Source organism: Pteronotus mesoamericanus, unplaced genomic scaffold, assembly GCF_021234165.1.
Source record: "Pteronotus mesoamericanus isolate MK-2021 breed Mesoamerican mustached bat unplaced genomic scaffold, CSHL_Meso_final scaffold_128, whole genome shotgun sequence".
NCBI classification, from domain to species: domain Eukaryota; kingdom Metazoa; phylum Chordata; class Mammalia; order Chiroptera; family Mormoopidae; genus Pteronotus; species Pteronotus mesoamericanus.
The window spans coordinates 1,262,842-1,290,461 of NW_026555305.1; the positions used below are offsets into that span (position 1 = coordinate 1,262,842).

Below are 27,620 nucleotides of genomic sequence, written 5' to 3' on the forward strand. Positions count from 1 at the left end.
GACAGAGCAGCTTCTAGTGCGCGGGGTGGAGGTCAGACAGTGTGGGGTCCCACAGCTAGTGGGCGTGTCCGGGGAAGCTACTGGGGGGCACAGCCCAAACTCTACAACCCCCTCCCCCCTGTTCAGGCTTCCTGGGACTCAGTTTCTCCAGGGAGAGCCACCAGGTGAAAAGTGGTTGTTAGGGCCCTAGGCAAGAACACACTCACGCATAATTGTAAAGAGAGGGAGGTGGTGACCTAGGGCGGAAGGTCAGGGAAGGGCTCTCCAAGGAGGTGACAACATTTGAGTGGAAACCTGAAGGGCGTGGCAAAGCCATGTGAGCTTCTCGGGGAAGAGCATTCCGGGCAGAGGGAACAGTCGATGCAAAGGTCCTGAGGCAGGTGCACGATAGGCTGTGGGAGCAGCAAGGAGGTCAGTGAAGCTGCCGTGGAGGGATGGGGACAGGCGGGATGACACCCCGGGCAGGCGCGGTGGGTCCGGACAGCCACTGTGAGCACTTTGACTTTTACCGCCAAAGTGGGTGAAGATTTTTTAATCTTCACCCGAGGATATGTTTGTTGATTTCAGAGAGAGGAAAGGTAAGAGAGTGAGAGATGTGAGAGAGAAACATCCATCAGTTGCCTCTGGTGTGCACCCCCATCGGGGATTGAACCCACAGCCTAACTAGGTGCTCTCCCTGGGAATCGAACCTGCAACCTTTTGGTGGAAGGGAGGATACTCCAACCAACTCACCCACCCAGCCAGGGCAGAATGGTCTTAACGATGGTTTAATGGGGCCTTTCTGGCTGCTGGGTGGAAAACGACCTTCAGGGGTGTGGTGGCTGCGCCCACTCTCCATAGGATGACAATTCCTGGCACGTGATAGGGCCCAAGTGAGTGGCTACAGCTCATGTGACTTCTATTAGTATTATGATTATTTTCAACACCCCGCCCATTTTATTGGGACCTTGGCGCCGTCGGAGCTCAGCACGCCCCGCCCCCCATTTCCGTCCCTCCCACCTGCAGTCCATTCTCCACCTGCTCCTCCTACCCTCATTCTTGGCTCAAGCCTTTGCAGCTGCTGTTCCTTGAGTTTAATCCTTTATTTAAAGACCCTGGGCCCTGGCTGGTGTGGCTCAGTGGACTGAGCGCCCGCCTGTGAACTGAAAGGTCGCCGGTTTGATTCCCAGTCAGGGCACATACTGGGGTTGAGTTGGGAGCGCGCAAGAGGTAACCACACATTGATGTTTCTCTCCCTCTCTTTCTCCCTCCCTTCCCCTCTCTCTAAATATAAATAAATAAAATCTTTAAAAAAAAAAAAAGACTCTGGTCCCTGCCGCAGAGCAGCTACAGGGATGTGGTGTGTGTGACCGGAATCTGCCTCCAGTCCCCCACTTCGCCACGCGGCAGAGGTGAGCGCGGAGGCATTGATAGCCACGCCCTCAGCCATGCGGAGGGGAGAGAGGTCACTCCTAAGAGGAAGGTGCAGGGGGGTGCGGGGAGGTGGTCCATGGAGGGGAAGGCCCCAGGAACCTGCTCTAAATTAAGCCAATTTCAGCCCAAACTTTGGCACAGGAATGAATGAATAATTCACCTCTTTGCTTAAGCTCACTTGAATTGAGCTCCTCTCTTTGCAACCAATAAAATCCTCCGGAATGTACCAGTAGAGACATTCATTCCTCAGGTGTGGCTTATTGAACGCATTCAGCCCGAGAGAGGGCCGAAAAGAGAGGATCCGATACTCCTCCTGAATCCCCCCAGCAAACTCAGGCGAGGCACCGGAAGTCCTGTCAAAACAAGATGACACACAGGCCGCGCGCGCGCGCGCGCGCGCACGCACACACACACACACACACACACACACACACACACACAGAGGAATTTTAAAAATCAGGGCGGCAATGTCAACCACTATCAGACATGCTAGGATTTAAAGCAAAGGATTAAATTGGTTAAAGGTGATCATTATATATTTGACAAAGGACTTGGAATCAGGTTTTCACTAACATTTATTGAGTTCCTACTAAATGCCAGGCACTGTGCATGGTGTGTACATATGTTTATTTGGCAAAGACATAACAATGCTATACTTATTATATGCATCAAATTACACAGTTTATGAATACATAAAGCAAAGATTATAAAAATATATTGACAAACATAATTGTACTAACAGATTTGCACATCACTTTTTTTAAACTTTTTAAAAAATATGTTATTGATTTTGGAGAGAGAGGGAGAGAGAAAGAGAAATATCAGTTGGGTGCCTCCCATATGTGCTGTGACCGGGATCAAACCCACAACCTAGGTGTGTGCCCTGACCGGGAATCGAACCTGCCACTTTTTGGTGTATAGGACGATGCTCCAACCAACTGAGCCACGTGGGCCAGGGCTCACATAACCTTATTGGTTTTTGACAGATTGGATTGGCCAAAACTATATAACACCTGACTCTGAGCAACATGATTGATAAGACCGAGTTTATTAACAGACATGTAGAGTTTTGAATTCTACAGACAGAATTTTCCTCTTAAATGTCTATGAAACACATAGAAAGGTTGGGCATGTTCTAGGCCACAGTAAAAGCTTTTTAAAAATGTTTGGAAAGCAGATATATTATAGGCCACATTCTCTGTTTATGGTGCAGTAAATCAAGAAAACAAAACTAATTTTAAATAAACCCAATTACTGAGTTTCAAAGCGCTCTTTAGAAATGCTACAATCTAATATTTGGGCAACATGGATGAGAACAAGAACGGTCAAACTTGACGGTGGCCAAGGCTGTAGGTGGAAGTACATTTGTATGACTAAGTATACAATCATAGCAAGTAATGTTGTCAAAAGAGGACACAAACTAATTAAGTGCTCAGAAACAGAGGCAAAGGATAGAAATAAAAGATAAACCTGATGCATATTAAAGGAAAACAAAAATTATAGAAATAATGGACACATAAATCCTAATACTGGCCCTTCAGAAAAATAATTATAAACTCAAAAACCTTTGGGCAAACCTAATAATGATGGGGAGGCTGCAGACAGATGTTGAAAAGAAGAAAGGTCATAGAACCAAAGGAAGATAAGATTTCGTGTGACTGTAAAACAGTATGCGTAACTGAGCTGATAATCTGAAAAACTGAATGGAATGAAGACTATTCTAGGAAATGAAAGAAGACTAAATCATCAAAATTAGCAAATCAAAAAAGATTAATAAGAAGATAACATGGGAAGAAACTGAGAAAGCCGTCCAAGGATTAGCCGGATCGTCTCATCAGCTCTAGGACCTGGTACGTTGACTGGTGAGTTCTTCCTAAATGTCAAGGGATTGGTATTTCTCGAACTACCTTCCCTGTGATCATGCTGCATATCCCAGTTGGTGGCATCTTACCATTAAATAGCATTTCTTTCTTTCCCCATGGTGTATAAAATTATACATTTGACAGTCACTGATGGCTTAAGTTTAATGAAATACAGTAAAGCAAAACCTCACACCAGAAAGTTAAATACAAAAAAAAAAAAAATCATGTGGATGAATGTGAAAGGCATTTGATGAGATTCGACACCCGCTCCTGGTGTTTCACCAGGACGCCTCCTGCCCAGGACACGGGGCACCTCTTTCCGAAGGACTTAAATGTAGAATGCCATGGGCATCCCTGTCAGCACGAGGAACAGAAAGAGCACGCAGACGATCAGGAGCAAGGTGGTTTGCTGCGGGGACCTCGGCCACTCCGTGACGCCCTGAAACAGAAGGGGTAAAGGTGTGAATACGGGAGCAAAAAGGGGGGCCACACGGTCGCCTGCGGGAAAACGGGATGATGGGACTGGCGTGCAGACTGAACATCTGGGTGAATCAAGTGGCTAGATTATAAGATAAAGTACGTAGGACCCCTATGCCCCAAAAGAGGAAGGAAAGATCAGATGTGATGAAAATTCCAAGAGCAATACCAAGTCTCGCTGTTTTAAACACCGTCTAGACTCTAATGACTCCCCAATGCGTGTGCGTGTTTTGACCCACCCCCCTTCTGAATTCCCATCTTACGACTCTGTCTTCTTGCCATCTGGCTGGCTGGCTGGCTATCTGACAGGCACCTTAAATGGGGCATGTCCCAGATACCCTACAACCCATCCCTCGCACCCCCAGCGGCTCCCCAGGCTGTTCTTCCCCATCTGCCCTTTGGACTCCTTGATGCGTCTTTCTCTCCCCGCCCGCCTCAGCGAATGCTGTTGGCTTTACCTTCAAAGAGTAGCCAGAAGCTGAGCGCGTCCATCCCCCGCCACCACCGCCCTGGTCAAGCCACCATCATCTTGTTTCCGGTCTTGACACCTGCCCGACCCCAATTTCTTCTCCCTGGGGCCGGCCAGGCTGTTCCTTCTAATGCTGAGGCCACGCCTTACGGTGACTCTCAGCCTTTGTGGTTTCTTCTGCTGTAAATGCCTCTCCTCCGGCGTCTGCCTCATCGCTATCTCTCAGTTTCCACCAGTCCTTGGAAGACCCTCTCTTTGCTGCCCTACTGGAACGGCAGGCCTCCTCCAGCACCCGCCCCCAGAAGGCGCTGGCCCTGCCCACCTCTCATGCCCAGCTCTCTCTTTTCTCCATGCCCCGTGAAGGCAAACACTTCGGTGTGCTCACAGCTGCCTCCTCGGTGCCTGGAACAGTACCTGGCACAGAGTGTGAGCTCTGTAAATATTTGCCCAATGAATGGATGGATGGAAAGAGAGACCATGATAAAGGTGGGAAGACAGGCTGACTCATGGCTCTTAAAACAGCTTCTGAACCTTCTCTTGCTTTATTTTTCTCCGTAGCACTTACTGCCTGCCACCCGGCATAAGTTCAGTGACTTAGTTGCTTATTGTCTGTCCACCTCCATGACGGGAGCCCTGCGGAGGCAGGAGCCATTTCTATCCCACTCACTGTGGTACCCTTGGTGCCTTGGACACTGCCTGGCACATAGCAGGGGCTCACTGAATAGCTGTGGTGCAATGGGCCATCTTCCCCAGGCCAGGGTTTCACGCACATCCCCCGCTTCTCTCCCCTGATGGGCCCTGCGACGCGACGCCGCCATGCCTCTGTGTACGCGTCCCTCCCCCGCTCTGCCTGGGACATTCCGACGCATCGCCAAATCCCAGGTCTGTTGTCTCCTCCCCTCTGGGACATCCTCCTGGCCTCCTGGCCACAGGGTGGACGTCCTCTTCCTGTAACCAGCACTTACGGTTTGCCTCCCGCCGCCCCCTCCCACGGAGTCAACAAATCTCTGGTGTAGACCCCTCCGAGCGGGGTCTCAGACACGTACCTGGGAGATGGGACCCCTATGTGCTGCTTAGACTGGTTATGTGATTTTTCTAATGTATAAGATAAATATTTAAATAAAAGAACCACAGTTATTATTTCACATAGTAATGTCTTCTGTGCCCCTCCCCAAGAAAATGTCAGGCCTTTAAATGAAAGGAACGTGCTTGATAATTCGGTCTGGTTTCACTCATAGTATTCGGATTAAAACCCAGTAGGCAGTTGGATAGATGGGTAGATGGATGGTTGAGTGGATGGAGGGATAGTGGGTGGATGGAGGGATAGTGTATGGGCTGGTAGGTGGGGTGATAAAGGGATGGGCGGACAAACAGAGGTGGACGGGTGGACGGGTGGCTGAGTGGGCATTTAGGAGGGTAAATGGCAGCCAAATCCTTCCCATGACCAACACGGAGTAGATGAGTGGGTGGGTAAATGAGTGGATCGGTGAAGGTGTGGGTTGAATGGACGGATTGATTGCATATGGACGACTGCGTGAGTGAGCAGGTACACAGACAACCAGAAACATGGCTGGGTAGAATGGGTACGTGGATCAGTCAGCGAATGGAAGAGGACAGCTGAACGGTTAGTGGACGTTCAGTGGGCAGATGGATAAATGGGAAGGTGAGCAAATGGGGGGGTCAACAGATAGATGGAGGGATATGTGGGTAGACAGATAAGGTAAATAGCGGGTGGATGGTGTGGCGGGTGGGTGAGTAGACGGATGGATGGATGGGTGGGTGCGTGGGTGGGTGAATGCAGAGATGGGTAGATGGACAGAGAGATGGATAGATAAGTGGGTGAATAGATGATGGATGGGTGAATAGAATGGATATACGGATGAGTAGACAAATGAAAGTTTGGGTGCGTGAATGAGGGGACAGACGGACGAATGGGTAGATCACGATGAATTTATGAGTGAAGAGCTGAGGGTGCACATTGGTCGAGTTACACACACCACATGGAGCCCCTCCACACCGTGTGTGACGGCCACAGGAGTGTGTTCTGTTTCCTGTGAGTGACATCTCGGGGCTCACATCCCTGAACAGACTTTTGCGAGCAGGGAAATTGCAGGGAGGGAACGTGACAACTCACTGAGATCCGTAGGGCAGGGCATTTGCGGAAGAGGAGGGAGCCCCAACTTACCTTGGATTCCTCTGACTCATCTTCTTCCACTGAGTTCCACTCTTGGGGACACCTGGTCTCCTGAGAAGACAGGTCTGGGTGGGGCGGGGGGAGTGGGGGAGAAAGGAGTCGTGCGTGAGTGACCAGGCCAGCTGGGGGCTCTACTTGCTCCTCCACCTGACATCCTATCCCTTTTCTGCGCGCAGGCGCGCGCGCGCGCGCACACACACACACACACACACACACACGCCCAGTGGTTCAGGTGGGGCAGAGAAAATCAGAGCTCTCCCCACCTCGAGCTTCAACGTCCTCCTCACCTGTAAGCTGGTGAGAACTGGGGGTCAGACCAAAGGCGGGCATTTCCCACTTTCCCTCTGCAGGTCCCTGCTAGGAGCTGCGGCCTCCCCCTCACCACAGAACAGGGTCCAGATTACCCTCGCCTCTGTTCCAGGCCTGCCCCGAGCTGTGGGAGAAGGAAGGACCCCGCCCCTGGCAGAAGGTCCAACCCCATTCTGCTGTGGGGGGTTTTTCCAGGGTCCCCATCTCAGCAAAGGGCACCACCCTTTGCCTCCCGTTTGGGCCCGAACTCCAGGACTCCTCCTTGGTATCTCTTTTGTCCTCCTCCCCCCCCCCCCCGCATCCACCAGCACAGCCTCTCGTGCTCAGGCCCCTCCACGCACCCCACGTCCACCACCACGCCTGGCCTGGCCACCTGTACCCCGGACATTTGCAGGGGTTTCCTAACTGGCCGCCCAGCTTCCCCCTGATCTCCTCAGCGATTCATTCTCACGGGCGCTGGGCGCAGGGTTTCCCGACCTCGCTGCGCGCATCGCCATTCCCAGCAGGGTAGGGGGAGGCCGCCCTGGCCTGGCAGGATGTCTGGAGGCGTCCCTGCCCCCTGCCACTCCAAGGCAGTGGCACCTTCCCAGAGAGGGCAACCCGAACTGTTTCCTGACTTTGTCACATCCCCAGGGAGGGCAGCGGGGTGCGCCATTGCCCCCGGCTCAGAACCCCTCAGTTAGAGAAACCTTTTGGAAATGCAAAGTAGGTCCTGTCTTTCTCCTCTTCAAAGCTTTTCCTGGGTTTCCCGACGCTCCAGTACCAGACACGTGGCACACTCCCTGCCGAGGGCTGCAGGCTGCCCCCTGCTCCGCCCGCGCTGGGCCGCCTCTGCTCCGTTCACCGCGGTCCCTCCAACGGGCAAACTGCACGGCCCCGCGGGTCGCCGTGGGCGCGGCGCGGGCTGCCCCAGGCTCCCCCCGCCCCAGCGCTGGGGGCAGCCGAGTCCTTCTCCTCACCTTCCCTGACCGCGGTGCTCTCCGGACGCCACCCTGTTTGACTCTCTTCACAGCTCTCCTCACCTTGTCTTTGTATTTAGTAACTGTTTTATGGTCTGTTTTCTCCGCTAAAATCTGAGCTCCAGCGCCGGCCGGGTGGCTCAGGAGGTTGGAGCGTCCTGCTGTGCAACAAAAGGTAGCGGATCCTGGTCGGTGTGTGCGGGAGGCAACAGGAGGCAGCCTGTCGATCTCTCTCTCTCCCCCCACTTCCTTTCTCTCTAAATCAATAAATATACCCTCGAGTGAAGTTTTGTTTTGTTTTAACATTTAAACAAATCTGAGCTCCGCTAGGGCCATCTTGCTCATAGGGGGACCCTTCGAGCCGGACAGGTAATAGGTGCTTGTGATGCATTTTGCCCCCAAAGCCTTCACCTTGCCCATCGCTCCCTGTGTCCACACCCTCGGCAGTGCCCTCCCTCACTGAGGCCGATGGCCGGGGCCGGGCGCGGGGAGGGGCGGCGGGGGTCTCCTTATTTTGGCCAATGGTCCCTGCGCAGCCAGGCTGCCAACAGAGGTGTAATGAGCACGAGTGAATTGGGGTTTCCGCCCGCTGCCCGGCCACCGCCTGTGAGGATGAGTCTGGAGGGGGCAGCGGGGACCAGGGAGCCCGCAGTCAGCACCCGCAAACCAGCCGGGCGTGCAGGTGAGGCCACTCCCTTCAACCAGCTGCCCCCTATCGCCACTGTGTTTCAGGGTGACTTGTTACACGGCAAAGGCTGACTATTACAAGGCTCCATAAAAGTGTGTCGAATACCTGAGTGACGTGATGAGTGTCTGACCTTTCCGGGGTTCGACCACCCCCTTTCCTAACACCTCCCGCAGGGCCCCTGCCCCTCACCTTTCTGGTCGCTGTCACAGACGGACGCCCCAACCTTCACAGCCACCCAGTCTTTGAGGAAGGTGGCACGCTTGTCCCAGGCCCTGCTCTCCCGGGGCAGCAGGGTCTTGGTCCGCTCGGGCTCCAGCAGCCCCCGCAGCTGCTCAGGCCTGAGGCTCTTCATGGCTCCAGGAGGCGATGCGTCCGAGGTGGACTTGTCCTTCTGTCCCAGGGGCCCGCCGGGTTCCCCAGGCACGGGATTCGGAACCTGGGGGATGACAGACATTTAGTCACTCAACAAGCACTTGCAGAGTGCCACTGAGTGCCAGGCACTAATTCAAGGTGCCTCGACAGGAACAGAGCTCCCTGCCCTCGTGGGGCTTACATTCTGGTGGGGGGAGAGACAGACAGACAGCGTGTCAAGTGATGATGACGGTAAGTCTTCTGCAGACAAGTCAAGAGATACAAACACACACTCATTCCATGTCCCAAAGCATAGAGCCTGGAGTTTCTAGGAGGACCCAGTCACGTACAGAATCCCTCTGGCCGCAGAGAGAAAAGGGCCGCCTTCCCGCCGGCTGCCTGCGGCCCTGACCTTCTGCGTTGTTTTCATAAGTGAAAAAGGAAGCCTTTGCAGGTACAGGTAAAAAAAAAAAAAAGTCTAACTTAAAACTAAATATTCTGCGGTGTTCTCATTCTGTTGCTTGTCAGCTGAAAGCCAGGAGGCTGTTTGCAAGAAGCTCTCTCAACTATGACTTATGATTAAGAGACCCTTTACCGGACACTGTAAAGACTTTGGTTTAATGCTCTTGTTCTAGGAATGGTATGTATTACTGACCTGGCGTTGTATAACCCTCTGCTTGTCCTCATGAATAGTAATTTTTTTTAAAGATTTATTTATTTTTATTTTTATTTTTCTTAGAGAGAGGAAAGGAGGAAGAACGAGAAGGAGCGAAACACTGATGTGAGAGAAACATCGTCGGTTGCCTCTCGCACAGGCCCCAACCAGAGATCACGCCTGCAACTCAGGTATGTGACCTGACCGGGAATCAAACCCAGGACCTTTCGCTTTCTGGGACGATGCCCAATCAACTGAGCTACACCGGTCAGGACATGGATAGTAATTTTTTTTAATCCTCGCTTGAGAGTATGTTTTTATTGATATTAGTGAGAGAGGAAGGAGAGAAGAGACAGACAGACAGAAGCGTTGATCAGGTGCCTTCTGCATGCACCCCAGCTGGGGACTGAACCCACAGCCTTTTGGTGCATAAGCCCACACTCCAACCAGCTGGACCACCTGGCCAGGGCTGTAGTAATTTTTTAAGAAAAGAAGTAAGTCCTCTTGGTGAGTTAAAAAAACAAACCAAACAACATTTTTTAAAAAACCCTCTCAGAAGCATTTTCTTCCTGCTTAGATTGATGCAAAACGAAAGTGTTAGATCACATTTAAAAACCACAAGGCCGATGATCTAGATTCAAAGAAAAGTTAGCAACTCAAGAATCAAATGCCTGTGCGTCTGTTCCCTGTTTCCAACAACTGTAATAGAATAAACAAGAATTTTAAAAAAATAAAATTAATTAAACTTCAAAAATGCCTGTGAGATCATGTCTGGAGTCTGATTTTAAAAAAAACATGATGTAAAAGAAAAATAAAATTTAGGCCCTGGCCTGGTATCCCAGTTGGTTAGAGCATTGTCCCGATACACCAACGTTGCAGGTTTGATTCCCAGTCACAGCACATACAAGAATCAACCAATGAGTGCATCAGTATGTAGAACAACAAATCGATCTCTCTCCCCCTGCTTCTTCTCTTTCTCTAAAACCCATAAATTTTTTAAAAACAATTTTAAAAAGACAGTCAAGGAAATGTGACGATGGACTGAGTATTCTATGACATCAAGGAATTCTCATTGATTTTTTTTAAAGCGTGGGAATGGCTTTTCTAGATATTTTTAAAAATGACCATATTTTTTTGATGACGGAGACAAGTTGTTTCCATGTGTTGGGTGTGTATATTGGTTGATCGCTTTGGAAAATAACTTGGCGAAATCCCCTCAAGGGGAACACGCAGTCACCCCAGCACCCTGCGGTGCCGCTCCTAGATCGTCACCCAGGAGAAACCTAAAACCGAGGTCCACACAAACACTTGTCCCCAAATGCTGCCATCAGCTGTACTCATCATACAAAACTGCTCACATTATGACTCATAGTCATAATAAAAATCTTTAACAACCCAGATGTCTATCAGCCAGAGAACGGACAAGTCAGCCACGGTTTATCCATATAATGGAGTACCGCTCAGGATAAAAAGGACAAGGACATACATGCAACAACACACATAGACCTGAATATGTACATCGGACTGAGTGAGAGACCAGACACCCAGAAGTATATATGTGTGTGATTTCATTGACTAAAATCAAAGCCTGGTACAGGCGAGATGAATCAGGGTTGACACAAGTCCGAACAGCGGCCGTGCTTGGGGGGTGGGGCACAGGGAGCTTTGGAGGGGCTGGAGGTTTACTACACGACTATTTTATATTTAAAATTGATTCCAGAGAGAGAGGGTGAAAGAGAGATCGCTTTGTTGTTCTACTTATTTATGAATTGATGGGCTGATTCTTGTATGTGCCCTGTCTCGGGATCGAACCTGCAGCCCTGGAGCATCAGGACAACACTTTCACCAATTGAGCTGCCCGGTCAGGGCCTGGAGATGTTCTATATCTTGATCAGAGTGGTGGTCCCGGGGATGGAGACATTTGTGCAAATTCACTGAGTTCTGCCTGGACTGAATCGGACACTTCTCGCCCAGTACTTAAATTATTTTATACCCCGCTAAGACAGGACACTACAATAAAATACAAATTGTTTAAATTTCAGGTAACTTCACTTGTGATTTGCTGCACATGTCTGTATCTATCTATAATCGATATCTATATCTAGATGTATGTAAATAAATGCTGGCTTTTAGAATTACACATTGCATGAATTTTGTTGTGTTGTTTGAACCTGATTCTGCTGAATCGTCAACATCATTGCGAGGTCTTTTATAAAGTCCTGGCTGTAAGCATAGAAATACTTCTCTATTAGAGGGAGAACGTGAACCGGTGGCAAAGGATGCCTGGCCCGGGGAGAGGCCACAGGGAGCCGTGGGATTTGCAGCAAAGGAGAGACCAGGCGCCCGTTCGGAAGCCGCTGCCCCGTTCAGCTTGGCCAATGTTTGCCTGGCGAAAATGTAGGGCCCCATGTGTCCCGACTTCTGATTTCTCACAAGAACAATGGAAATCCGTTTTTAGGTGACATCTTCTGCATTTAAAATGCCAATGATTGTTGCAAATATTTAAAAGGAAAACCCTCGCGCTGGCTGGGCGGCTCACTTTTACACCAAAGGGTTAAGGGCAGGTCCCTTTCCTGCTCAGGCGACCGACCCGTGTCTCCCTCTGACAGCGACGTTCCTCGCCCTCTCTCTCCCCTCTCTCTCAAGTCGATAAGCATATACTCTGGTGAGGATTTACAAAGAAAAGGAAGACCCTCTGGGACCCCACGAGCACAGGGGGCGGGGCGGGGCTTCCGGTGCGCGGGGCCCGCGTGGGTTGGGGAGGGTGCGGGCGGCTGGGGGAGGAGGCTGGAAGCGCGGACGACAATGCCCGAGAAACCACAAACTGGCCTTGCACACCCGGCTGCGTGTTCAAGGGAGTTTACACCCCCAGCTTGCGTTCCCAGCGAAAACAGCGAACAAATGCTCCCCGAGGAGGAAGCGCGGAGAAGCGGTCGCAGCAACGACCGCCACCGCAAGAACAGTCATCGCGGCCCCGCGGCCCCGGGGCCTGCCCCGCTCCAGGGGTCCCGGGGCCCCCGCGGCGGTCCGCGTCCTTTTGCCAATCTAATGCGCACAATGGTTTTCCACGGCAGACGCGGTATGATTCCGACAGGACGACAGAGAAGGCCCTCGGTCAAAGCCACAGGGCTAATGGGGGCGGGGCGGGGCGGCGAACCCCGTCGGCCTCCAGGCCTGAGCGCCCAGCCACGGGGGGAGGGAGGGACCCAGACACACACGGCGCCCACGGACACGGAGCCCACACGAGCCCTGAGCACAAGCGCGCACGGCGACCCGCGAGGGCGCGCGGACACGGACGCAGGGGGCCCCCTGCCCTCCTCGCAGGAGGCCGAAACTCCGGGGCCGGCCACCGGCCGGTGGCCCTTGGCCGAGAAACAGCCCCAACCCAGCCTCCGCCCGCCGGGTGGGCGACAGACCCCTCCCCGAAGCCGCCTTCCCGGGGCGGCCCTGGCCCCGCGCCCCGGGCACCCGCGCGCGCGCACACACTCACTTGCTCGTGCGAGCCCCCGCACCGTCTCCCGCGCCCCCAGCCCCATTTCCCCGCCCCCTTCCGCCCGCGGGGCCCCCGCGAGGACTCACCCTCCCCAACCAGACCCTGCCCGGGCTCTGCAGAGCTGGCGCCGCAGCGACCCGCAGCTGCGCAGACGCGGAGGCTGGGGTGGGAGGTGGGGTTGGCGAGGGGTGGGGGAAGGCGAGAAGAGGCGGGTGGGTGGCTCTCTCCCCTCCTCCAGCGCGGGCCCCGGGAGCATGCGCCTGCGGGGGGAGGGGAGCGGAGAAGCGACAGTGACGACGCTCGCGAGGCCTTGCGGGGGGCGCGGGGTGCACGGGGCGGTGTTCTGCTCGCCTGAGGTCGGCCGCGGTGGAATGAGCCGTCCATGCCCTGCCGATGGGCACAGAGGTCCTTGTCCTTGTCCTTGTCCTGCTAAGGCATGGACTTCGCACAACCCAGTCGGGGATGGGGGAGGGCGAAGGAAGGAGCTGGGCAGCGGTGTAGCAGTCCCCAGGGACCCTTGGATCAGAGGCTGGCTTTGCCCTTTGTCGCTAGCGTGTCGTTAGGTGTGTGTCACTTATCCCTGGGCCTCCGTCTCCCGTTCTGTTCAGGGGAAATAATAATACTGACTACATCGCAAGATTGCTGGGAAGGTAAAAAAAAATAAATAATAATAAATAATGCCTATGTACTGTTTCTAATAGCTAATAGCTCTTCTTATGCACGCTGACAGTGCAGCGACTACCTCCAGATCACTCTCCAGGTGGCTACATAAAATTTTATTTTATTTTTATAAAGCCATAGATGAGGGAGGAAAGGTCTCCTTTTATATAATCATATCATCATTTCCCTGGCGAGGTGGGGAAAATTTCCGTGCTTTTGACTAGGTTTCTCTTCTCCTCTTTGAATTCCCTGTTGATACCCTCCCTGCTTTGTGTAGAGGTTACTTATTGATCTGTAGGTTTTCTTCATATGTTCTGGATTATCCCTCCTTTGCCTGTTTAGCTGGAGCAAGTATTTTTTCCAGGCCTGTGTGTCCAGAGGGTTCAGGCAAGAAAGGGGGGGATGGGGGATGAAGCCAGAGATGCATCCAGGGTCTTGAAAGCCACAGTAACATCTCTGAGTGTGATCACGGGTGCTCCGGGAAGTCACGGAGGAAGGGTACAGAGGAAGGGTGTGACAGAACCTGACCTACATCGTCAAGGCATCGCTGAAACTGCTGTGTGAAGACTGCTCGAGGGGAGCGGGCGGGTACAAATGGGAGGAAGGATGTTGCAATAAAGCAAGCGAGAATGATGGTGGCTGGGATGAGGCGGTGGCAGAAAGATGGAGCTCAGGGGACAGATTCCGCCTACACTTTGGAGATGGAGCTGAGAGGACTCACTGATGGATGGTATGAGACGTGAGAGGGAATGAGAACTCAGGGAAGACTTTTTGACTTTGAGCCTGAGCCCTGCAGTGCACTGAGCAGGATCAACCTATTATTATTATTATTATTATTATTATTATTATTATGCGTGCATGAAGACAATTTAGAATTCTGCCCTGGTTGGGTAGCTCACTTGGTTGGAGCATCGTCCTGATACACCATAGTTAAGGGTTTGATCCCCAGTCAAGGCCCATACGAGATCAACCACTGAATGCATAAATAAGTGGAACAACAAATCAATGTTTCTCTCTCTCTCCTCCTTCCTCTCTCGCTTGAAGATCAATCAATCAATAAAAACTTTTAAAAAATCCAGAATTCCCTTTGGGGCACATTAAGTATTTGATGCCTGTGTGTCTGAGGTTAACTCCAGGAGAGTCCGGATTCCTGAGATGCCAGCGATTGGAGACGCTGGGGTGAGGGTTAGGGAGTGAGCTCTGAAAACTGCTCAGAGGAGCACTTGCGACGGGCAGAGGACCCCGGGAAAGCAGGCTCTGGCCACTGTGCGCGGTGCTGAAAACCCCAGATCGACTTCTCCAGGCACCGAACCCCAGGGGAAAGGCCTATCCTTCGAGCGGACCTCCTGTCCCCAATGTAGATCTGTCCGTGGTGCTGAACCGGTTCCCTGCAGACCTGCCGGTGATGCCGAACTCCAGGCCCCATTAGACCCGTCCGCGGTGGTAAAACGTTTTCCCCACAAATCTGCCCCTTGTGCTGAACCCGTTTCCCCGTGCACTTGGTCGTGGTGCTGAACATCACCGGGGGACCTATCCGTGGTGCTGTCAGACAGGCTGGAGTTGTCAGTTATTGAATCTCTAGGCAGAGCGCACAGCTGTCTCACTCTGACTTCTTCAAAGAACAGATCCGCCTGGAAAGAGCCCTACTGTCGTCTGGAAGCAAAGAGCTCTGGTCCATGGGCAGCGGGGGATGACAGCACATGAGGGCAAAAACTGCACACTTTCAAGGGGAAGCTTTGGCTTTTAGGATGGTGGAGTCTGGCTACAACCTGACTGAAATTAACATAGAGCTTCTAAAACATTTCTGCGGGGAAAAAATGTAAACGCCCCCACCCAATATAAACCAAACACAGATGCACCAAATTCAAGATGATGGTTACCTTGGGTTGGCAAGGTTCTAGTTTTTATGTGGTGAGATGGTATCAGACATGGATATTATTGTGTAATTGTAAGAATACAATATGGCTATATTTTATGCTAACTTGGATTATAAAAACAAAATCACGATATTTTAGTGGTGTACTACTTTGGAATGACAAGAAGCCCTGCAATTTAAAACTTCTTAAAAATCCTTACTTTCTAATATGACCACTTGTGTATATTGTACACTGTTTGTTATTTTGGTATCACTTTAGTGGGCAAAGAGACATGCCAATCACCTCTCACTAGGTTTTGCCAAATCTTCCCAAAGATCTGGTCACCAAGGAAGCCACAGCTGTCCCCATCAATCAAGACACAGACACTCATAAAACACCCACAATGTGCTGAATATTGCAGGAGACACTTCAGGCATGTCCCCTTCCGCTAAGAGGATAATCTCCACTCTTCTCTAAGGGGCAGGAAGGTTTCAGTGTCCGACTTGAGCTTTTGATCACTTAGACCCACTGACCTCTAGCTCTGCTCTAGTTTTCAAAAGGAGCTGTTGGCCCAGTGGATTTTGATATTCCAAATTCTATAAAGAAATCTGAACTTATATGAAAAATTTTTTTCTCTATTTGTATCTCTTTTCCTTTCTGTAATTTGGTCTCCATGATGGTAGGGAGTTTCTTTTTTAAAAAAAATTTTTTATTGTTTATGCTATTACAGTTGTCCCAATTATTCCCCCTTTGGCCCCTTCCCCAGAGTGGCCCCCCTTCCCACAGCCAGTCCCCACACTGTTGTTCATGTCCACGGGTGATGGGGGAATGTATTTTTATAATACACCACTGAGTCCCCACCTCTCAGGAGTATTCTTGGCACATAACAACTATTTTTATTAAAGGTTTTATTTATTTTAGAGAGAGGGTAAATGAGAAAATAAGAGAAGGAAACATTGATGTGTGACAGAAATATCAATCGGTGGCCACATGCACACCTCCAACAGGGGATTTGGCCCACAACCCAGGCATGTGCCCAGAACAGGAATCAAACGCAGGATCTTTTGGTTTGCAGGCCGAGGCTCAGTCCACTCAGCCACACCAGCCAGGGCAACCAGACATTCTATGACTTTTCCTGAAGGATTAAATGAATAAAGTGTGATGCTTGTAAATGTAAAATATTCCAATGACTTAATGTGAACAATTCATTAAATTGAAAATAAACTGAGTGAGCTGGAGCAAGTCCATCTGTTGGTTGGGTGAGTCACCCATGATCATGGAATCCTTGTTGGGTAAGACTCTGCAGAGAGACAGACACCACCATGGGCAGGGGATCTGATGTTCCTTCCTCTGAGCCATCAGCAGGGCCCCAGAAGGCAGGCGTGTGTGGCACCCAGCAAAGAGTAACGTTCACCACACAAGAAGAATCTGCTTCAAGTTTTTAAATTTTTATTTATTTGAGAGAGAGAGACATAGGTTTTTTGTTTGTTTGTTTCACTCATTGAAAGACTCTGGTCTTTTCTTGCATGAACCCTGACTGGAGATCGAACCCTCAACCTTGGCATATCCGGGAAATGCTTCACCAACTGAGCCACAAGAGGTCCCAGTTTCAGGCCAGATGTGTAAGTACACTGTGCTCTGTCTGTCCCACTGGAGCACTTCAGTAAATTAGCAACTGTACAGAAGCGGGAGCCAGTCTAAGTATTAATCACCACAGGCTCACACTGTTTTGGTGGTGAGCAGCAGGGAGCAAAGCCACAGGGCCCAGGGCAGGGACTTAGGGGCCTCTGTCAGCAGCCATTTACCAAGGTTCATAGAAGCATTCCAAATAATTGATGACCTATACAAAAGTAGTAACTAATTACCCACTTATTAATAAATGCTTTATGTATTTTATTAATAGAGCAGCATTCTTGTATCATCTTCTGTTTATTATTGGTAGTAGATCGCTATCATCAGCAATGAAATATTAACTAAAATATGCCTGAGGCTGTGAGTGAGGCATAGACTGGGTAATACCCCTGCCTGACTGAGAGCAGTTTATGTTCACAAGAATTCCAGCTGGTAGGGGGTGGTTGGGGCACATTCTGTGAAGTGAGAAAAGATTTTTTTTCCCCTGTAACAGCCCTTCAAGGCAGGGATCCACAAGGCTGGGGTTCTGTGGGGCAGGGAAAGAGGGGGGTGTCCCCTGATCTCTGCTGCTGAAGGTCTGGGCCCTGCCACCTGGTCTGACCATTCCCAAGTCAGGAATGCAGGGCTGGGAGTGGTAGGTGACCTTATAATTTGGGCAGGTCTGCTGGGTTCCTGGGGTTACTGTGTAGTATTCACACCCTCTCCCCTTAAGCATCGACATTCGTTTTTGACAGGACAAACTTTTGCACCTGATGAGTGTTTAAAATGACATTGGTTTCCCATAAAGTTTTATTTTTAAAAAATTAACAGACCACTATGAGTAACTATGGCATCTGATATAATCATTGTTACTTCTGAAAGCTGAAAAAAAAATTCTCCCCTCATGAACTACCTGGTGCCTTCTACTGTTGCAGGGAAACTGGGGCCTAGGTGTGGGAAAACCTAGGACACACACAGATGGTGACAACCTAACCTCTGAACTAGGTCCAGTCATGTGCGACATCACAAAGTGACTATGTCACCATGGAGCCCAGCTCCCCCTTTCTCCCTTCTCTCCTACACTTTACTATCCAGGATATGGAGACCAGACACTGAATATGTTGTCCGAGCTCCTACGACAGTTTACTCCATCTGGGTCTGGAGCCACAGAAGCCCTGGCCATACTCTCACATACTAGACCCGTAGCGGGGCTTGCTTTCCATGCAGCACAGCCAATGCTACAAAAGCACCTCATGTGCATGGTGTGGCCTGTCCCCAGCAGTCAAATTCCTTAGACACATGAGGGCAGGACTTCTCTTGAGTCCTGTGGGCCCCAATATTATTCCTAACACTGGCTCATGGGCTCAGGACACACCCACCAGCTGTGGACTTTCAGATTCCCAGGCTCCCCTTCCCTGCTACAGGTGCATCCTCCTCTGGCATTGCGTCAGGTTGAAGTTCACGATGAAGTTTTTTCCACACTTGCCACTCTTGTAGAGCCTTCCTCTTGTGTGAATCCTCCAGTGGAGGGTGAGCGAGAAGTTCCTGATGAAGGCACTGTTGCACTGGCTACACCTGTATGGCTTCTCGATGGTCTGGCGTATCTGCATGGACAAGCACCTCTGGAAGATGAGCATTCCCAGGGCTTCTCTCCAGTGTGCACGCACTTGTGCTGCAAGAGTGGAGTTCTTGCCAAAGGCCCCACCTCATTGAGCTTGTAGGACTTCTGCATGTGGTGCACTCGCCAGTGCTCCATGAGGTGGAGCTGTGCCTGAAGGCCTTGCCCCAGTCCATGCAGGCACATGGCTTCTCCCCAGTGCGCACGCGCGCGCTGGCCGGTGGTGAGGAACTACTTGCTGAGTGAACTGAGTCCTGCACGTGGCACGCAGGTAGGGCTTCTCCCGTGTGGGTAACTTGCTGCTTCTTCAGGCACAAGTTATAGCTGTAATAAGCTAGCTGCACTCCACGCACTCACAGGGCTTTATCTCTGTGCAGACTTTGGAGGGAGGATAAGCGTTCAAGTACCTGCGTTCTTCCCATGCATGGTGAAGAGATGCGTACCCATCCCTCCCGGTCTTTCCCATCTCGGAGGGGTTGGCAAGTGGCTTTGGTGTTCAAACACCTTAAATTCACAATATTCAGGGTCTAATGCTTGGGGCATGTCCAACCGCCTACGACAAGTCCATGTTCTCCACTACTGCATCCTCACCCAGTCACCCTGCGTCCCTACTCCTTCACAGGCACCACCCAGGGAACCATTCCTCATGGGTGCTTCCGCCACCACACCAAGGGAGGGTTTGTCTTCCCAAAGGCCCTCCTATTAATCTCATTCTTTTGTGTCAGGTCCAGTCTCCCAAGACTGAGAGGAGGGGGAAAGAGGTGACAACACACATGCAGTTGACAACAGTGGGAGGCAGGCTTCCCAAGACACCACAATGTGCAGTCTGAAACCTGTCTTTTGTATAGTAACTGGGAATGTGCTCCAGTCACCTTCTGAGATCCTCCCTGAGTGCCAAAGCTGAAATAGCCCATCCCTTTACTTGATACCTCACCACCTGTGATCTCGCTCAGACATGAGCAGGAGGGACTTGGTGAGACCAGGGGCTGTGGTTCACTGACTGATGGATTCCCAGTGCCTGGAACAGGACCCGGCACAAAGGAGGCCCTCAGATACTTGCTGAATAAGTGACTTGCTATTCACCTGATGCCTCTTGTCTCTTGAGATGCCTGCTTATTAGAGGATGCAGAAATTCAAGGTCTTATTTATTACGCATCCACTTTCTTAGGTCTTCACACAGCCACTCCCCCACCAAGCAGGAAAGAAAATAACTCAGGGTATTTCTGGACCCAATTCCCTCCCATTCCTGACCACACTCACATGTCATATGAACGTCCCTGTGCCACACAGAATTCACCAGTAAAAAACATGCCAGCCTATACTTGCCTCTCCTTCTCCTCCACTTCTTGCCCCTCTCAGCCCCTCTGGAAAGCAGGTGATCATCTGTAAGGACACATTCCCTTCTAGACAGCTCTTTAAGAAACTTGGGCCAAAGGAAAATTCCCCTGATGATATTTCATGCCATGGGGGATGTTTATTGGGTAAATGAGCACCCATGATAAAGGAGATGGGAAATCACTGAACCTCCTGATGCTGCTGATGGGAATAGGTGATGGTAGGGAGATGGACAGATGTAACTTCCTGGTAGTATTTCTCCATGTCATGGGAGACAAGGAAACCTGTTTTGATAATAAGCCTGAGACATGGTGTGACCATTCCCAAGCCTGGAATCTGACGACTGTTTAAAATGATGTTAGTCTCACATAATTAAAAGTTTTATTAAAAAAAATTTTTTTAGAAGACCACTATGAGAAACTTTGGTATATGAAGAGACTACGATTACATCCTAATCCTGACAAAAAATATTTTTTTTCCTCGTGACCCCCCTGGTAATTTCTACAGATTATGATCATGAGGCTCTCCAGTTGGTGTTGCAGAGAAACTCGGGACTGGGTGTGGAGAAAACGAGCCAACACACAGACGGGGACACCCTGCTCTCTAGACGACACTCAGGCATGTGTGACAAAGTGACAATGTCCCCATGGAGCTCACCTCCCCCTGTTCCTTCCTCCTCTTAATCCTCCACTTTACTATTGAGGAGATGGAGACCCAGAGACATTAAATGCCTTGTCCAAGCTCATAGGGCACTTTACTTGAGCTCGGTCTGCAGCCACAGTGCCCCTGGTCACACTCCCAGATACCAGACCGGTAGGGGGACTTCCTTTCCATATGACCATGCAGATGCTACAGAAGCAAATGGGAAGCATGGCATGGTCTGTCCCCAGAACCCGCCTTCCTACAACCTGTCTGGGCAGGCCTACCTGTGGGATCCAACTGTCAAGTCTCACACTTGCCCATGGGCTCAGACCTTCCAGTTGGGTATGGATTCTGGGATTCCCTGCCCTCTTCCACATGTGCATTCTCCTCCAGTGTGGCATGAGGTTGAAGTTCCTGCAGAAGGTTTTCCTGCACTTGCCCCACATGTAGAGCTTTTCTCCCATGTCAGTCCTCTGGTGGACAGGGAGGATGATGTTCCTGACCTAGGTTTTGCTGCACTCGGTGTGCTTATAGGGCTTCTCTAATGTGTGGTCAGTTTGGTTAATCCTGCAGGGTTAAGCATCCCATGAAGCACTTCTGGCGTGAGGCACTGAAAGGGCTACTCCCTGGTGTGCACAAGGCTGTGCCTCCAGAGCGAGGAGTTTTGCCTGAAGGTCTTGTCGCACTGACCACATGTGTATGGCTTCTCCCCAGTGTGCGTCCTCTGGTGTGCAATGAGATACTCGTTCCTCATGAAGGCCCTGCCACAGTCCCTGCATGCGTATGGCTTCTTCCCAGTGTGTGTCCTCTGATGCACTATAAGATTCCCGTTCATTCTGAAGGCCTTGCCACAGTCCTTGCACGCGTATGGTTTTTCCCCAGTGTGTGTCCTCTGGTGTGTGATAAGGTACTCGTTCCTGGTGAAGGCCCTGCCGCACTCACTGCACTTGTATGGCTTCTCCCCGGTATGCGTCCTCTGGTGCAAAATGAGGCTCCTGTTCTCACTGAAGGTTTTGCCGCACTCTCCGCACAGGTACGGCTTCTGCTTGGTGTGCGTCCTCTGATGCACCATGAGGCTCCTATTCCGGGTGAAGGCCTTGCTGCACTGCTTGCACAGGTAAGGCTTCTCTCCGGTGTGTGTCCTCTGGTGCAGGCTGAGTTTCCATTTCTGGTTGAAAGCCTTTCCACAGACACCATAAGCATACAGCTTCTCCCTGCTGTGCGTGCTTTGGTGCTTGGCGAGGTACTTGCTGGAGGTGAAGGCCATTCCACAGACCCCACATGGATATGGCTTCTCCCCTGTGTGCATCCTCCGGTGCGCGATGAAGCTCCTGTTCTCACTGAAGGCCTTGCCACAGTCTTGGCACATGTATGGCCTCTCCCCAATGTGCACACACTGGTGGATGGTGATATACGACCACCGATTGAATGGCTTCCCACACGACGTGCAGGAGAAGGGCTTCCCCCTGCCGTGGATTTGTTGCTGCTCCTTCTGGGACGAGCTACAGCCGGAAGCCTTACAGCAGTCCTGGCAACTGTAGGACTTCTTCTCTGTGCTGAGTTTGGAGGGAGCGCCAAGGCCTGAAGTACCTGAGTTATTCCTACGCACGCTGAACAGGCAGGCCTCCGCGCCTCTCGGTCCTTCCGATCTCAGTGTGGCCGGCATGGGGCTTTGGCAGACAGATGCCTTAATTTCACGACTTTCAGTGGCTAACACGAGGGTCATGTCCGATGGCCCCAGCCGGGTTCCTGGGCTCCCCTGTCTCCATCGCACCCAGTCATTCTGTGTCCCGGCTCCTTCACAGGGGCCACCCCAGTCACCATTCCTCATAGGTCCTTCAGCCACCACAGCAACGGATGGTCTGTCTCCCCAGTCATCCTCCTGTGGGTCGGGTTCTTTCCCGTCATGTCTAGTCTCCAGGTCTGAGGGGAGGGGGAAGAAGATGAGGACACACGTGCAGTTAACCACGCTGAGAGGGAGGATCTTCCCAAGACAAAGGCACAGCCTGAGAGCAGGAGGCAAACTGTCGGTGCACAGGGAAACAGGAAGCAGTGAGCTGAGACAATGTGCTGTAGGGAGGTGAGCTGAGACCGAGAAAGGTCCCTTTGGGAGTGGGTGCAAAGGTGGCCAGGGAGCTCAGAGCTGGGTGGACAGACCCTGAAGAAGAGGAGGAAGGCAGGCAGGGAGGAGCCAATCAAAGGCCCCTGCAAATCCAGTGAGGATTCCTGCATCCAGCTACTCACTTCCAGGCCTCAACCTACATGCCCCCAGCCACTGTGCTTCTCAAACCATTGACTGTAATTAGAAACGATAAAGCAGGAGCTGACTCTCATGGATGTGCTGGTTGTTCTCTGTATCCGCACCCCTCAGCCAAGCTCCCACCTTCCTGTGCTGCCCAGGAGCGGCCTGGCCCTGGTGGCCGACTCCTCGCCCTCCTCTTTGCACACTCTCCCCTCCCTGCTGACCACAGCTGCTTCAGTCCCCTCCTGTGTGTGTCCCAGGGGTTGTTCAATCCCTATTTCCACCTATGAGTTGTCCTGAGTTCTGGACTCTGCATATAGACATCAGTGTGCCTCCCAACATTTTTGTTTGTTTGTTTAATTTATTTATTTTTAGAGAGGGGAAGGGAGGGAGAAAGAGAGGGAAACATCAATGCATGGTTGCTCCTTGAGTGCCCCCTAATGGGGGCCTGGCCCCCAACCCAGGCATGTTTCCTGACTGGAAATCAAACCGCAGCCCTTTGGTTCACAGTCTGGTGCTCCATCCACTGAGCCGCACCAGCCAGGGACAACATTTATAATGTGAAATCTTACACAAAAATCTAATTAAAAAAGTGAAGATCTGCCCATGCGGAGCCTTCTTTCCTCACTGGCAAGAAAGAAAGCTGGAGTGGTAAGTAGCTGTCCCCTTTCCCCCATTTAAGCCCCCACTGGCCCCACAACATCTGAGCTTGAGACCTCTCCCCTGAGTATTGGGTGGCCGGATCCGTGTCTCTCCTCCATGCTGACATCTAAACCACACTCGGATACCCCTTCTCTGAGCTCTGCTAAGGAATAATCCGAGACCTACTGGGCACCAGCCTGTGGACCAAAAGGCTGCAGGTTCAATTTCTTGTCCGGGCACATGCCTGACTGTGGGTCAGGTCCCCAGTTGGGGGCGTGCAACAGGGAATCCATCGATGCTTCTCTTGCATATTAATGTTTCTCTCACTCTCTTTCTCCCTCCCCGACACTCTAAAAATATTTTTTAAAAAATGAAATACATTTTTTTATAATTAAAAAAAGAGATTTAGCAGCCATCCTTGACTCCCCTCCTCCTTCCCACCATCCAGACTGCTAACAACTGCTAACAACTGCCGCCGCACAGGAGAGCAGCTTGAACTGGCCCAGACCAACGCACGGCCACCGCTGCTGATGCAGCAGCCTTCCCCGCTGTCTACCATCCACGGTCCACTCAACAGGAAGAGGACCTCAGAGCCAGACCAAACCCTCCAGCACCTTCTCAGTACCCTGGGGATGAGACCCAATCCCTTCCCACGCTCCCACGTCTAGTACTTCGAGCTGGGTTGTGCGAAGACTGCACACCAACAAGAATGGTTGTAATAAGAAAGACCGAGCATGTTCAGTTCTGAGGAGCACACAAAGCAATGAAATTCCCAGTGCATGCCGGCAAAAAACAAGACAACAGCTTTGGAAAAAAGTTTGGCAGATTCTGAAAGTTTTAATATGTGCCTATGTATGACCCAACCATTCTCGACAGAAAGGACATTGTGGGTTCAATTCCAAGTCAGGGCCTGTATGGGAGGCAACTGATTGATCTTTCTCATTCTCTCTCTCTCTCTCTCTCAAATCAATAACATATCCTTGGGTGAGGATTTAAAAAGAAAAAGATAAAAGGAAGATATCGATACATAAGGATGACACAGGTGAACATCAGAGAAATGATGTTTAGTGTAAGGAGTCAGATAAAAGAAAAGAAAGTACCTACCCTATGATTCTATATATATAAAATTCTAGAAGAGGCAAACTAAACCACCGTAGTCATGCATGATAGAGGGTGGGGGAAAAGAAGGGAAAACTTTCTGGTATAATGGATGTGCCTGCATGACGACGATGATTTCCCTGGTGGATACAGATGTCAAAATGCATCAAATTGTTCACTTTAACTATGGGAAGTTAATTGTAGGTCAGTTAAACCTCCAAAAGAGCTGTTAATGAAATGGGATGGTACACTAATTCTGAAAGTTAGGGTTTTTCCCGATCAATAAGATCCAGGGACAGCTCTCTGTGTCAGTGCCTACAAAAAGGGCTCATCTTAAAAGAGCGCTGTGGTTCCCACCACATTGCTACACCCTGCTTATCTGGTCAGTCTCGTAGGTGAGCATCTGGGGCATTTCTTTTGATTTTTCTTCCTTTGAAAAAATCTGTACACTTAGAGGAAAAATTTGAAAGGTTATATTCTAGAAATGGAACCGTTTGAAATTTGGTGGATAACACCAAAGTGCCTTCCAAATGAGTTGACCCAACTTCATGCTCCTAAAATGAAGAGTCCCTTTCCCTGCACCCACATAATACAGGATGATGTTACTCTTTTTATTTTTAATACTTCACCCAAGGATATGCTTAGAGGAACTGGGTGAGGAGGAAGCAGCGAGGAGACAGAGAAAGAGAGAAACATTAAAGAGAGAGAGAAAAATGGATCATTGCTTCCATTATTCCAGTTGCTTCCAACTGGGGATCAAACTTGCAACTTTTTGGTATACGGACAACGCTCCAGCCAAATGAGCCGCACAGGGCCAGGGATGGTATTCTTTTTCATCTCTGTGTACCCCATGGGCAAAAATTGTATTTCTGTGACTCAACTGGTAATTCTTTCACTATTAGTAAGGTTTATATCTCTTCTGTAAAGTGTAACTCCGTGCATTTCTACATCTGTGAATTGCACACTGACAAGCTACATCCACTTCTCTATCATTCATTCTGGCTTTTTCTCATTTGTTCCTAAGAGCTCTTTATATATTTATAATCCTCTGACTGTTATGCATACAGTAAATACTCTTCCCCACTTCATCACCTATCAACTTTACTTTTAGCCTCAAGTAATTTGAATGACCGACGGAGTCAGATCTGAACATCTTTTCTATTTCTGTGTCATCCTGAAGTGACAGGCAGATGGTGAGTAACATGGTGAAGCTGCCCCCTTACCCAGCGAGACCAGGTTCCAGTAGGTCTCCATCATCACGTCCCTGTACAGGTCCTTCTGCGCAGGCTTCAGCTGCTGCCACTCCTCCGGGGTGAAGTCCACAATCACATCCCTGAACGCCACCGACCCCTGTAACAGGAAGCGCATGCCACTCACCACAGGGCCCTCCTCACAGAGGTTGGGAGATGCCAGAAGGACCTACAGGATCAAGGAAGGCACATGGGATGCACCTGACGTGATGTCAACAAGGTGTGGAGCTCTGAAGGGCCTGACCATTCAATGCCTAAGTGCCCTGGATGATCCTCAGAGGGACAAATAAACTATGGGGCTCTTCAGCAGAAAGACAAACAATCCACTTAAACAATGGCAACAGGGCCTGAATAGACACTCCTCCAAAGAGGACATACAAAGGGCCATAGACATATGAAAAAATACTCAACATCACTAATTATGAGAGAGCTGCAACTTAAAACCCCAGTGAGATATCACCTCACACCTGTTACACAGAAGCCCCCATAACAGAACAGCAACTAGTTGATGCCATCATGACAGGTCTGAGCAAGGGCAGCTCCAGGGGGCATCTGGGAAGCTGGAAGGTGTGGTCTGTGGTGGGGTCCTTGGTGGGGCATTCCAGGTGGGGACAGGTGGGTCAAGACCAGAGGCTTAAATGGCAGACGGGGCACTGAGGATGCCGATGACATGACCCTATGCCATGAAATGAACGGGGCTCAGAACATGGTGGAGAGGACATGACGACGACAATGTCATCACCACAGCGGTAGGGACACCTGTCACTCGGTGGTTCCTCGGTGCCAGGTTTTAGTCTAAGCCATGTTACCGGTTCAGTTTTGTGTTGAAGTGCTAACCCCCAGCGCCTCATGATGAGACCTGATTTGGGAGCAGGGTCATTGCCGGGGTACTGAGGTAAGATGAGGTCACACTGGAGAAGCGTGGCCCCTAAGGCAATAGGACTGATGTCCTTACAAAAACGAGAAGTTCAGACACAGAGCCATGTGAGGACAGGAGTTATGGTGCCATGAGCCACAGGACCAGCAGAAGACGGGAGTGACGCCGGGAACAGGCCTTCCCTGGACTTCAGAGGGGGCATCGCCCTGCTGAGGCCTGAACTCCAACTTCCAGACCCCAGAACTGTGGGAAAATAGATTCCTGTTGTTCAAACCTCCCCCTCCGGTGCTTTGTTATGGCAGCCCCATGGCCCAAGCAGAGTAACATATCTGTTGTGGACCATGAACCGCGGCTCACGGTTCCTGGGAGGAGGCCTCACCTGCTGGCCAGTCCCTCTGTGCTCCAAGTGCCCACCAGGGACTCTGGGCTCATCCTGGTGTCCTGCCTTGGGGCCACCACCACATGATGACGGAACAATATGGGACTGGTCAGTGGTTAACAGTCTGGGATCGGCAGCCAGCAATGAAATTCTAGCTCTGCCTGCCACCCCCTCAGCTGTGTTTCCTTGGACAACTGTATTAGCCTCTCTGAGCCCGTTTGTTCAATGGACTTCCTAGCAACGACGCCCCCTCTGTGGCAGTTGAGAGGCTAAGTGAGGTCACGTGTGTGCGATTCTTCAGCGTGATACAGCTACAGGAAAATCTTGGAAATGGCAACTATTGCTCTTTTCATTGAACTAATAGGACATTTCATATATCTCTCCTGTATGGTCCTTATCATTAGTACTTATTTTACAATTTTTAAAAAGATCTTATTTATTTATTTATTTATTTATTTATTTAAGAGACGAGGGAAGGCAGGGAGAAAGAGAGGGAGAGAGACATCAATGCGGGAGAGATACATAGATTGGTTGCCTCTC

The 27,620-nt window shown here is 50.7% G+C and overlaps 2 protein-coding genes across 2 annotated transcripts; both read right to left on the reverse strand.

The window, feature by feature from the left end:
* Positions 1-3,317: 3,317 nt before the first annotated feature.
* Positions 3,318-13,090, reverse strand: SMIM17 (small integral membrane protein 17). Its single transcript, XM_054588286.1, has 4 exons — positions 12,957-13,090; positions 8,561-8,807; positions 6,407-6,480; positions 3,318-3,714 (listed from the first exon to the last, which is right to left on the reverse strand). Exons 2-4 carry the CDS (start codon positions 8,721-8,723, stop codon positions 3,604-3,606), a joined length of 348 nt encoding a protein of 115 aa, XP_054444261.1. The 5' UTR covers positions 8,724-8,807; positions 12,957-13,090; the 3' UTR covers positions 3,318-3,603.
* An 8,121-nt stretch (positions 13,091-21,211) lies between these two features.
* On the reverse strand, positions 21,212-22,318 carry LOC129082433 (endothelial zinc finger protein induced by tumor necrosis factor alpha-like). Its single transcript, XM_054588136.1, has one exon. The coding sequence runs from the start codon at positions 22,316-22,318 to the stop codon at positions 21,212-21,214; it is 1,107 nt and encodes a 368-aa protein (XP_054444111.1).
* Positions 22,319-27,620: the final 5,302 nt, after the last annotated feature.

Coding starts and splice junctions, on each gene's coding strand:
- LOC129082433 (XM_054588136.1), bottom strand. CDS start 22,318: ATGACCCTCGTGTTAGCCACTGAAAGTCGTGAAATTAAGGCATCTGTC.
- SMIM17 (XM_054588286.1), bottom strand. CDS start 8,723: ATGAAGAGCCTCAGGCCTGAGCAGCTGCGGGGGCTGCTGGAGCCCGAG. Junction 6,481..8,560: donor CTGTGACAGCGACCAGAAAG/GTGAGGGGCAGG, acceptor CGCCCCACCCAG/ACCTGTCTTCTCAGGAGACC. Junction 3,715..6,406: donor ATGAGTCAGAGGAATCCAAG/GTAAGTTGGGGC, acceptor CTTCTGTTTCAG/GGCGTCACGGAGTGGCCGAG.